The sequence below is a fragment of the Semicossyphus pulcher genome, unplaced genomic scaffold (assembly GCF_022749685.1).
Source record: "Semicossyphus pulcher isolate SPU_LCO1_2020_fin unplaced genomic scaffold, fSemPul1.0.p SCAF_126, whole genome shotgun sequence".
Classification (NCBI taxonomy): Eukaryota; Metazoa; Chordata; class Actinopteri; order Labriformes; family Labridae; genus Semicossyphus; species Semicossyphus pulcher.
In genome coordinates this window covers 17,986-29,539 of record NW_027211633.1, presented here as the reverse complement: position 1 = coordinate 29,539, position 11,554 = coordinate 17,986, and the positions used below count along the sequence as shown (strand labels likewise).

General features: G+C 46.1%; 1 protein-coding gene across 1 annotated transcript; it reads left to right on the top strand.

The window, feature by feature from the left end:
• Positions 1 to 759: 759 nt before the first annotated feature.
• LOC138589140 (protein scribble homolog) lies at positions 760 to 11,332 on the top strand (the record flags this gene model as incomplete). Its single annotated transcript, XM_069659350.1, has 10 exons — positions 760 to 1,071; positions 1,177 to 1,279; positions 1,912 to 1,975; positions 2,474 to 2,554; positions 2,640 to 2,711; positions 2,940 to 3,117; positions 3,491 to 3,601; positions 4,029 to 4,085; positions 4,392 to 4,491; positions 9,069 to 11,332. Coding segments are annotated over 10 exons (1,089 nt in total), but the record flags the coding sequence as incomplete, so codon positions are not given.
• Positions 11,333 to 11,554: the final 222 nt, after the last annotated feature.

Sequence of the window (11,554 nt, the reverse complement as noted above, 5' to 3'; positions counted from 1 at the left end):
ACAGGTAACAGGTTACAGAGAGGAAACACTGTTACTGTGTGTTTCATTAGAATACAGAGCACATGTGTGCAGACACAAACAGCTGTTAAAGCAGACTGACAGCTGATCCAGCGGTGATCAGCTGACGCGATCATCACAAACGGACGTCGCAGCACGTGACGCTTCATCGGAAAGGACGTCTCATGTCTCTTAAAAAACATTCCCTCGTTTCCTCTCTCCTCTCTTGGTTTCCTCGCGTCTCTCCATGCATCTCTGGTGGGAGGGACTAAGACGCAAGTGAACGACGCAAGTGAAGGAAACATGGATGCAATTTAAGAGACTTGGGAAGCAGCCTGTGTCTCAGATATTTCTGTGACACTTCATGTTCACTGTGTTCTGTATGTACCTACTGCTGGAGTGAACAGTGAACTTCCTCCTCCTCCCCCTTCTTCTTCCTCCTCCTCTACCACCTCCTTCTTCTTCCTCTTTCTTCCTTCCATTTCCTTCCTCCTCCTTCCTTCCTCTACCTTCTCCTTCCTCCTCCTCCTCTACCACCTCCTTCTTCTTCCTCCTCCTCCTCTACCACCTCCTTCTTCTTCCTCCTCCTTCCTTCCATTTCCTTCCTCCTCCTCCTTTGATGCTAAGACATGTGATATATTATATGAGGACGGCACTTTGCTTCCACTTGTGTTGCTTAGGCATCTTTGTTTTCAGCCACTGTCCTGCTGCTGTGACCTTTGACCTCATCATTGTTAATAAAGGCTGTTTTGTATGTTTCAGGGCTTCGGTGACAACTCCATCCTACCAGAAGACCTCCGACAAGAAGAGGAGGAGGAGGAGCCAGAGCTGATCCTGGATGGAGGTGTGCCTCGATACGCCACCTCCTCCCTGACCTCTGACCTCATCCTGTCTGTGGAGGACGGCAGGGAGATGGCTGTGGATGAGGAGAGAGAGGAGGGGAAGAAGAAGGAGGTAGAGGTTAAGAGGCAGGAGAAAGTAGAGGAGAGCACGGGGTCCCTCCCCAGGAAACCTCCTCCGTCGTGGGAGGAGTGGAAGCTCAACTCCCTGAGCCGGGCCAGAGGAGCAGAGGAGGTGAGACGCTCAATCAGTCTGGATGGTTTTTTTCATCCTTTAGTATTTTTAAGTTTTTCAGTTTCCGATTTTTCAGTGATTTAAGTTTCTGTTTTCTCCTCTCAGACTCGGAGGAGAGAGAAGCAGGAGGAGCTGAGAGAGCGAGAGGAGGAGGAGCTGCAGAGATCGGACCATGAGAGCATCACGTCTGTGGGAAAACTGATCCTGGGTGAGAGAGCGAGAGGTACACAGCAGGTCCAGGAGCATCTGAGACTCTGAGAAAGTTTTTATGACTGCCTTTGGTTTTAAAACTACAAAATAAAAGACTTCAAAAAAATTACACAGAGATACAAAAATGTAGATATCCAAACCAAAGAATTACATTCGATGCAGTATGGATCATGGATGTACAAATACACTAAATTAAAAAAACAAATGTAAACTGCAAGTCGTCATGTGTCTGTGTTTAACCTGGCCTTCTGTAAGAGTTCATGCACTTCTCCTCCTCTTTCTCCTCGTCTGTCTATCATCTGTCTTTTACTCACCTCAGATTCATGTTATATTTAGTCACATGATGAAGTAATGGAACACTGAACAAACACTAAACACACTAAACAACATGGATATTTTCATTTAGTGACTTTAAACCAAAACATTTCACTACAGAGACGTCACATGATGCCACACACAGCAGGCCCTGTGTGATGAACTTTCAAAATAAAAGCCTGTGTTTGACGTCCTGCAGATATGACTAAACTAACTTTTCGTGCCGTGTGCGTGTGCGTGTGCGTGTGTGTGTGTGTGTGTGTGTGTGTGTGTGTGTGTGTGTGTGTGTGTGTGTGTGTGTGTGTGTGTTAACAGGTCTCCCAGACTCCAGAGACAGTGAAGCAGACTCCGAGCTCACGCTGACGGACACCGACACCGAGTCAGTATCTCCCACACCTCCTTCTTCTCCTCCTCTAAAATTGTTTCACAAAATGTTTTTTTACAAAGCTCTAAACCAACAACAACAACATTAGAACAACACACATCTAAGGCAGGTACAGCTGATGGCACAAAACTCAAAGCTTTCTCCTTTGCTGATTAGTGGTCTGTATCTGCGGTCAGAGGAGGAGGAGGAGGAGGAGGAGGGGGAGTCATGGGCTGTGGGGGAGTCAGAGGTCGTGTGCTGTGGTCAGTGCTCTGAGAGTTGTGGTTGTGTGAATGAGGGCTGGCAGGTCTGACAGATTAAACCTCCTTTCCCTCTCCGCCTGTCTGCCTGGTTGTTTTACAGTCCTGTGGCGCCCCCTTGTGGCTCAGTATGTCACAGCATACAGCTGACTATAGGACCAGTTTGTTTGTGTGTTCAACAGGAAGTTTTATTCTGCTGCAAAGAGAGAAATGTCCTGATTGAAACATGTTTTGTTGTTGTTCTTCTGTGCAGGTCTGTCAGGATGATTGACACGAAGAGGAGGAAGAGGCGGGCCCAGGGAGGAGCCTCTCTACCAATCAGAGGAAGCCACGGGTAACCGGCCTGCTTCACCTGCAACCAATCAGAAACAAGCAGAGCAGAAACCTGTAGCTGACTGTGTGTGTTTGTGTGTTTACAGTGATCTTCCTGAGAGAGAGGAGGGGGAGGGCGAGGAGACTCCTGCCTTCAGTCACTGGGGACCCCCCCGCAGGTAACACACACACACAGACGCACGCACACACACACACACCCACACATACATTCATTACAACAACTATGATCCAGTTTGGGCTGTGAAAAATGATTTAGCTCGTCAAAAACAAGTAATTTCTTTAGCAAGACGCTTCATAAAGAGCTCAGGGGCCTTTTTAAGCCTCACATCTGGAAGCATCCCAGGCACGCACGCCATGGGGGTAATAACCTGTGTGTCTGTCTGCAGGGTGGAGGTGTGGCCTGAGGAGGGTCAGTCTCTGGGGCTGAGCATCGTGGGAGGTCGTCATGTGATCAAGCGTCTGAGGAACGGAGAGGAGCTGAAGGGGATCTTCATCAAACAGGTTCTACAGAACAGTCCTGCTGCCAAAACTCAGTGTCTGAAGACCGGGGACAAGATCCTGGAGGTAAGGCCCCGTCTGAGATGATGCGGTCAGTACGATACGACACGATACGACACGATACGACACGACACGATACGATACGACACGATACGACACGATACGATGAGTACGACACATTACGATGAGTATGATAGGATATGATATGATGCGATTCGATGAGAAGGATACAATGTGTACGATACGATGTGTACGATACGATGTGTATGATACGATGTGTACGATACGATGTGTACGATACGATGTGTACGATACGATGTGTACGATACGATGTGTACGATACGACACTATACGATAAAACGATTGCTGCACACACTTAGCTGCCTCCACAGTCGTATGAATAAATAACAACAATCACTGCGTGTTTCTGCGCGTGCAGGTGTCAGGTGTGGACCTTCAAGCTGCCAGTCACGAGGAGGCGGTCGGTGCCATCAAATCAGCTCCGAGCCCCGTCGTCTTCATCGTCCAGAGCCTGTCTGCCACTCCACGGGTACAAGCACACTCACCACATCCCCGTTCAGACAGGGTGGACACCGTACTTCAGGGCACAAGAGGCACCTGCACACTGCGAGGCTCATATAAGTTTATTTCTCTATTGAACCCGGCATTGTTTCAGGATCAGAGAGAATAAAGAAGGGTGATGCTTCTCTGTTCTTTTCTGTCATATGAAGCTGTGTCCAGATCAATGGCAGAAATCAAAGACCTATCTGGAGGCTCACAGTGTGCTGACCTCATTTAAACCCTCCAGAATAAATGCCAATAAACGTCTGAAGCGTCTTTTTCTCTGATTTCTGGAAATAATCATGTGAAGTTCAGCTCACCTCCCCTACAGACAGAAACACCGTGTGCATGAGATTACAAATGTGTCAGACACACTGTGGATACAAACACATGATCACGCTGTGTGTGTGTTTCAGCCTGTGTCTCTGACAGCCTCCACCAGTAAACACAGAACAAAGAGGACAAAGTCTCCGGTAAGAACATCCTCGCGCCTGGTGACAGAGAGACGTCAGGAGTTATTTAAGAGTTAATTACTGCTGAATCTGAAACTCTCGCCGGCTGTGTGAAGGATGTTTGACACAACTTCTCCTCTCTCCTCTCTCTAACATCACAAACACTGTCTGATCCACTGACCTCTAACTGTGAGTCGTGTAGAGTCCAGCAGGGGGCAGCACAGCCTCACTGAGGGGGAGCACTCATCTACTCACCTGTCACTAACTAGAACACCTCTCATATGTTCTGTGAAGACCAAGTTTGTTTGTTTGTTTCTGTCTTTACAGCAGGCAGGTGTAGCCCCGCCCCCTCCGAGACAACCCCCGCCCTACAGACCTCCCAACCAATCAGAACAGGAGCTGACCTCTGACCTGGAGCAGGCCAAAGGTAATAACACACACACAAACACACACATGTAATGTTATACATCTCACAGTGAGCTGCAGCTTCACGCTCATGAAACACAAACGTCCTGTATCCACCTGTCACTCAGTCTGAGGGGGTCACACCTGAACGACCCTTTCATATCACATATAGAGCGTGGTTTAAAGTGCATGGCCGATGCATTCAGGGCCTGTCCGACACCCTGTCGCTAGTTAAACAAGCCACGATCAGGGCACAAAGTATAGTTACACAGGAATGAATGAAGTTCATACAGAGGAGTGTTATCAGAGCCTGGTCGGATCAGATTAAAGTCACACACACTGCAGCCACACACCTCAGCAGAATCTCTGTCCACACGAAGAAAGACGCTGTGCACTTACATTGACTTCTTGTTGCTGTTGGATCACATGGCTGTAATCTCCACAGCCCGCCTAACAAACGCTGGGCAGTCTGTGCTGATATTGTGAGCATGATTGTCGGTGGCTCTGTTAGATGTGTTTGAGCTTATAAAAATCGGCCTGTGAGCTTGTGATGGTGTATGTTGGTGCGTGCATCAGAGTGAGCGTGCATGATGGAGAGCTTGATGTTGCTCTGCCTGGAGTTTTTGGCCGGCGCAGGGCTCGAGCAGGAGTCTCCTGAGGTGGAGCAGGCGTTGGAGGAGGCAGTCCTGGTCTAACAGCTAATAATGATGTCAGGAGACGAGGAAACAGAACTCGCCGTACATGTCTGCTTTCCCATCACCTTCATTCAACAGTATATCAGATCTTTATGAGGCTCTTTAAAGAGCAGGAACTTACTGTATGCCATGGTCCATGGCACAGTCGCTCTCTGCTGCCTCAGGATGGCAGTGCACCACCACTGCACTGACCACCCCTCATCCAACGACCAACACGGCCCAAGTTCATCTGCTGCTTATTCAACGAGGACACGGCCATGAAAATTACAACTGGATCAGGCGTGAAATTGCTATGACACTTACAGTGTGGCTTTGTCGAATGTAGGATCCAAAGTGTCACACGTCTACCTCCTCTTCTACCAAAGTCTGACGTGGAGAGAGACGCTTCTCTGTGAGTGTGCTGAGATATAAACGGGTAAACCTCTCATGTGTTGTTTGCTCATCTTGTGGCTGTGATGAAGCCTGCAGCCTGTAGGGGGCGCTGACAGCACAGTTAAAAATATCACACCCTGTAATGTCCTGATGATAAACGAGCAGCTTCTTCTCTGTTGGACTCTGCAGAGCGCAGGGTTAATGGAGCCTCTGCTGCGTCTGGCTCAAGCCGGCTCATTAATACAAACTTAACTTACTGCATGGCACACACACACACACGCACGCACACACGCACGCACGCACGCACGCACACACACACACACACACACACACAGCATTTACACTGTGATTTATGTGTGACTTTAATAAAGTAATCTTCATTAAGAGTTCCTCCTCTTTAATATTCTGCTGCTTCAGATCAATACATCTTTAGAATCAATGTTTCTACATGTTTTGACCTTTTGACATAAAGTGACGTCCCAACGAGTCATTGGACTGAAGCTGTGTGGTCAGAAACAATATTTATATTTACCTGGACACACTGACATGTTTAAAAGAACATGTTTCATAAATGAGCAGCTGTTTCTAAAATATCAAACATTTAGTTATTTCTTGATCTTGGACATAGTTCAGTCAGTGGACGATGTGTGAAGTGAATCATTGATTGTTTTTCATTCAGTTTTACACAAAACAAAACAATAAAACCAAGACCAAAAATATCTTCACTATTTCAAGTGTTAAAACAAAAACATGACAGCAACTCACACTCGCACCTACGGGCGATTTAGAGTCACCAGTGAACCTAACGAGTGTTTGGACTGTGGGAGGAAGCCGGAGCAGCCGGAGGGAACCCGGCGGGGGAAATGCGATGATAGCGTGAATGATAGATTCTGAACCATCGAAGCAAACCATCATATTCAGGGAGATTTAGAGTCTGTGAATGATCTGAGCTGGTTTCCTGCTTCACTTTCACCTTCATGTTCCGTTTTATTGACCCTGCTGACAGAAGAAGACTGTAAACACACATTAAAATGAGTTGTTTTAGGAAAGTGTGTGTGTGTGTGTGTGTGTGTGTGTGTGTGTGTGTGTGTGTGTGTTCTCTGATATGACTCACACCAATTCTGATAGGCTGCAAGCTCCCATCTGCCATTTTGGACGAGAGAGAGAAGGGTGTGTGTTTGTTAGTAAACACACTCAAGCTGTTTGTGTTTGTGTGTTTGTGTGTGTGTGTGTGTGTGTGTGTGTGTGTGTGTGTAGTCAGCGGTCTCCTGCCAAATAGCAGTCAGTGACTCTGCAATTAGTGTCAGCTTACAGCTCTGTCCAAACTGTCCCTCTCTCTTCCCTTCCCGTTCTCCCCCTCCCTCTCTCTCTCTTTCCCTCTATCTCCCCCCCCCCCCCCTTGTCTCTTTCTCTCCCCCCTCTCCCTCTCTCTCTCTTTCCCCTCTCCCCCCCCGTCTGTCTCTCTTTCCCTCTTTCTCTCTCTCTCTCTTTACTTCCTTTACACTGTATATCTTTAATTCAGCATGTGTACAGTCAGTCAGCAGGTTTATCTTGTGCTTTGTTATTTAAATGTTCCACGTTAACGTCGGATAAATAAACGATTGTCATTTCAGGCTCAGTAACAGTGATGGTGCACGAGCTCGAGCGTCTGAGACATTTAACAGTTTCTCTGGCTGTGTGTGTGTGTGTGTGTGTGTGCGTGTGTGTGTGTGTGTGTGTGTTGCTCTGTAAGCTAGCAGACAGTTAGCATGTTATCAGTGTGTTAGTGTGTGTGTGTGTGTGTTGCTCTGTAAGCTAGCAGACAGTTAGCATGTTATCAGTGTGTTAGTGTGTGTGTGTGTGTGTGTGTGTGTGTTGCTCTGTAAGCTAGCAGACAGTGAGCATGTTATCAGTGTGTTAGTGTGTGTGTGTGTGTGTGTGTGTGTGTGTGTGTGTGTGTGTGTGTGTGTGTGTTGCTCTGTAAGCTAGCAGACAGTTAGCATGTTATCAGTGTGTTAGTGTGTGTGTGTGTGTGTTTGTGTTGCTCTGTAAGCTAGCAGACAGTTAGCATGTTATCAGTGTGTTAATGTGTGTGTGTGTGTGTTTGTGTTGCTCTGTAAGCTAGCAGACAGTTAGCATGTTATCAGTGTGTTAATGTGTGTGTGTGTGTGTTTGTGTTGCTCTGTAAGCTAGCAGACAGTTAGCATGTTATCAGCGTGTTAATGTGTGTGTGTGTGTGTTTGTGTTGCTCTGTAAGCTAGCAGACAGTTAGCATGTTATCAGTGTGTTAACGTGTGTGTGTGTGTGTTTGTGTTGCTCTGTAAGCTAGCAGACAGTTAGCATGTTATCAGTGTGTTAATGTGTGTGTGTGTGTGTTTGTGTTGCTCTGTAAGCTAGCAGACAGTTAGCATGTTATCAGTGTGTTAGTGTGTGTGTGTGTGTGTTTGTGTTGCTCTGTAAGCTAGCAGACAGTTAGCATGTTATCAGTGTGTTAACGTGTGTGTGTGTGTGTTTGTGTTGCTCTGTAAGCTAGCAGACAGTTAGCATGTTATCAGTGTGTTAATGTGTGTGTGTGTGTGTGTGTTTGTGTTGCTCTGTAAGCTAGCAGACAGTTAGCATGTTATCAGTGTGTTAACGTGTGTGTGTGTTTGTGTTGCTCTGTAAGCTAGCAGACAGTTAGCATGTTATCAGTGTGTGTGTGTGTGTGTTTGTGTTGCTCTGTAAGCTAGCAGACAGTTAGCATGTTATCAGTGTGTTAACGTGTGTGTGTTTGTGTTGCTCTGTAAGCTAGCAGACAGTTAGCATGTTATCAGTGTGTTAACGTGTGTGTGTGTTTGTGTTGCTCTGTAAGCTAGCAGACAGTTAGCATGTTATCAGTGTGTTAACGTGTGTGTTTGTGTTGCTCTGTAAGCTAGCAGACAGTTAGCATGTTATCAGTGTGTTAACGTGTGTGTGTTTGTGTTGCTCTGTAAGCTAGCAGACAGTTAGCATGTTATCAGTGTGTTAACGTGTGTGTGTGTTTGTGTTGCTCTGTAAGCTAGCAGACAGTTAGCATGTTATCAGTGTGTTAACGTGTGTGTGTGTTTGTGTTGCTCTGTAAGCTAGCAGACAGTTAGCATGTTATCAGTGTGTTAATGTGTGTGTGTTTGTGTTGCTCTGTAAGCTAGCAGACAGTTAGCATGTTATCAGTGTGTTAATGTGTGTGTGTTTGTGTTGCTCTGTAAGCTAGCAGACAGTTAGCATGTTATCAGTGTGTTAATGTGTGTTGTGTGTGTGTTTGTGTTGCTCTGTAAGCTAGCAGACAGTTAGCATGTTATCAGTGTGTTAATGTGTGTGTGTTTGTGTTGCTCTGTAAGCTAGCAGACAGTTAGCATGTTATCAGTGTGTTAATGTGTGTTGTGTGTGTGTTTGTGTTGCTCTGTAAGCTAGCAGACAGTTAGCATGTTATCAGTGTGTTAATGTGTGTTGTGTGTGTGTTTGTGTTGCTCTGTAAGCTAGCAGACAGTTAGCATGTTATCAGTGTGTTAACGTGTGTGTGTTTGTGTCTCTGCAGGCCTTGTTTGAACCAGCAGTCCCTCCGTCCTGCCCGTAGACGTGTCCCAGCAGAGTGGAGGACGTCTTTCTCTACCTCCGTCTCTCTCGTCTCTCCTCCGTCTTTCTCTCGCTGGATGTTTGGGGTTTTCTCGCTGCCTCTGCCTCCCTCTGTTCTGGGTGCGTTTGGTTTGTTTTGGTTTGAAGCGGGCGGACGGGGCTGTGAGGCTTTTTCTTCTCCTGGCTTCTGGTTGGAGGGTTTAGCTGGATGTGGGAGGAGCTTATTCTCTTTGTGGGTTTAATGGGGTTTGGTGTTAACGAGCAGCTGCTCGGTGAAAGATTTGTTTCTCCTCTGACTGGATCTGATTTACAAACATTCTGTCCTGTCAATCATTGGACCTACAAATCGAACATGAATCTAATCGATGTACTTTTGAGAATCATTCTGACAGCACGCATGTTGAGATAACTTTTCTACCCGTTTATTTATTTCTCTTTTTTTTGTTTCAATTGTTTCACTGGATCAGGAGAACGTGGAGATGTTTCACACTGAGGCTATAAGCTCAGGTGTGAGTGCACGTATCCTGTAGGTGAGATGAGAGAGCAGAGGAGCTGAATGTGATGCAGCCTCTGATTAAAGCAGATTCAGGATTTCAAATCGAGACTTAAACTCTTCCTGAGACAATGAATGAAATCAGTCAGTGGTCTTATGATCGATGACCTCTGACCTCTGACGGGTCCTTTAAATGTGAATCCTTCAGATGTTTGTTTCTTTCATTAAAGAGAGACTGTTCTGCTTCTGACTATAAGAGTAACTCTGTGATGTGTTTGTTTTAACTTTGAGGTTAAAGTGTATTTCAGTTTGTTTTCTTAAGTTTTTCACTTCATAAATTTGACTGTGTTGAATCAGCTGATGTGACCAAAGTGCCAGTATAAATATGAAACTTTTAATGGAATAAATCCTTCTTTTAACTCCAACATAATCTCTCTATCAGATTTATTGTACTCTACCCCGTCATTATGACCTCTGACCCTGGGGTCGTTTAGAGTCTGCTCTTTGGCATGTCAGGAGGGAGGCTGAGGCTCTGTCCTCTTTATCTATAGCTATATATATATCTATGGAGTTCATCTTAGGTAGAGTCCTTCAACACAGCTAAGGCTTAGTCTTAGTCTTCTTGGTGTGTTGCCTGGACTCTGGGACAACTTCAGCCTCAGTTCATGTTGGCCATAAGCCTTCAGTCTAAGTAAGATAAGGGAATTTAAATTAAGGACAGCTAAGGATGAGTCCACCTGGTCTTCAGTCCTGTGTTGCAGCCGTGACTCTGGGACATCTAAGGCTCAGCTGGTCTTGGGTCTGGATTAAAGGTAAACTAAGGCTTGTTCCCTGTGGTCTGTACCTGGACTGTAGGACAACCAAGGCTCACTCCCACCTTGGCTGTAGTCTGGACTCTGGGACAGCCCAGCTTGGGACATCTGAGGCTGAGTCCTCCGTAGCATTTCAGCTGGACTCTGATACAACCGAAGGTTTTAGCCTGGACTCTGGGAGAGTTACGGGTCCAGCTGGTCTTTAGCCTTTACTCAAGAACGACAAAGGCTTAGTTAGAGCTATAGGACAACTGAGGTTCAGTCTTCTGTTGTCTTAGCCTGGATTCTTTGGAAAGGTATTTACCGTTTAATCTAGGACAGGTAAGGCTCTGACCCTCTTTGTCTTTAGCCTGAGATGTTGGCTCTTTGGATCAATCCACACATATCTTTAGCCTTTACTGGAGGAGGAGGAAGGCTCGGTCCTGCACAACACGCTGCATGTGTTGGTTATTTGACTGAATCACAGCTGCCAGCAGATCATCATTGGAAAGGTAAAGGAAGCAGAATGTGTCCTGTTTGTGCCGTAAACACATTTTATGTCTTGTTGTTGAGCTTTCTTCCTGCTGTCTGATTTCTGTGTGAACTTTCAGCTGATTGAAGATACAAACACACATTTCTGAAATGTCTGAGACGGAAACTGAGCTCAGTGTTTTTGCCGAGCAGTCGGCGTCTGTTGGCTCTGAGGGTTTTTTTCTGCAATCTCACAAGATTTTGACACAAATACAATAAAACCACTTGTTTGCATCAGCGTGAGGAACAAGAGGAGGAACGAAAGCGCTCTGAGCAGAGTCGCTCCTCGTTTCTCTGTGGATGATGAATCTGTTTTGGTGATGGAGCTGATCAGCGCTGCTCGTCTCTCAGGCCGTCCTGCTGCCTCTTCTTCTCTTTCGGCTTCTTTCCTCGTTGATATTCCTGGTGAGAAATGATATCGGCTGCTGCAACAATAATAAATGATTCAATTTGATTCCAAATGCTGTTTCAGGTTGTTTTTCTCTGAGCAGAAGCAGCAGCAGAGCAGATCCCACGTCTGCAGCCTGCAGCCTCGGTTTCATGAGGTTTAACTGAACAGCATTGATCATCAGTGTCTGCTCGCTGTCACACCATCAATATTCTTTTTATGAATCAGGTTTCTCTTTCACTCAG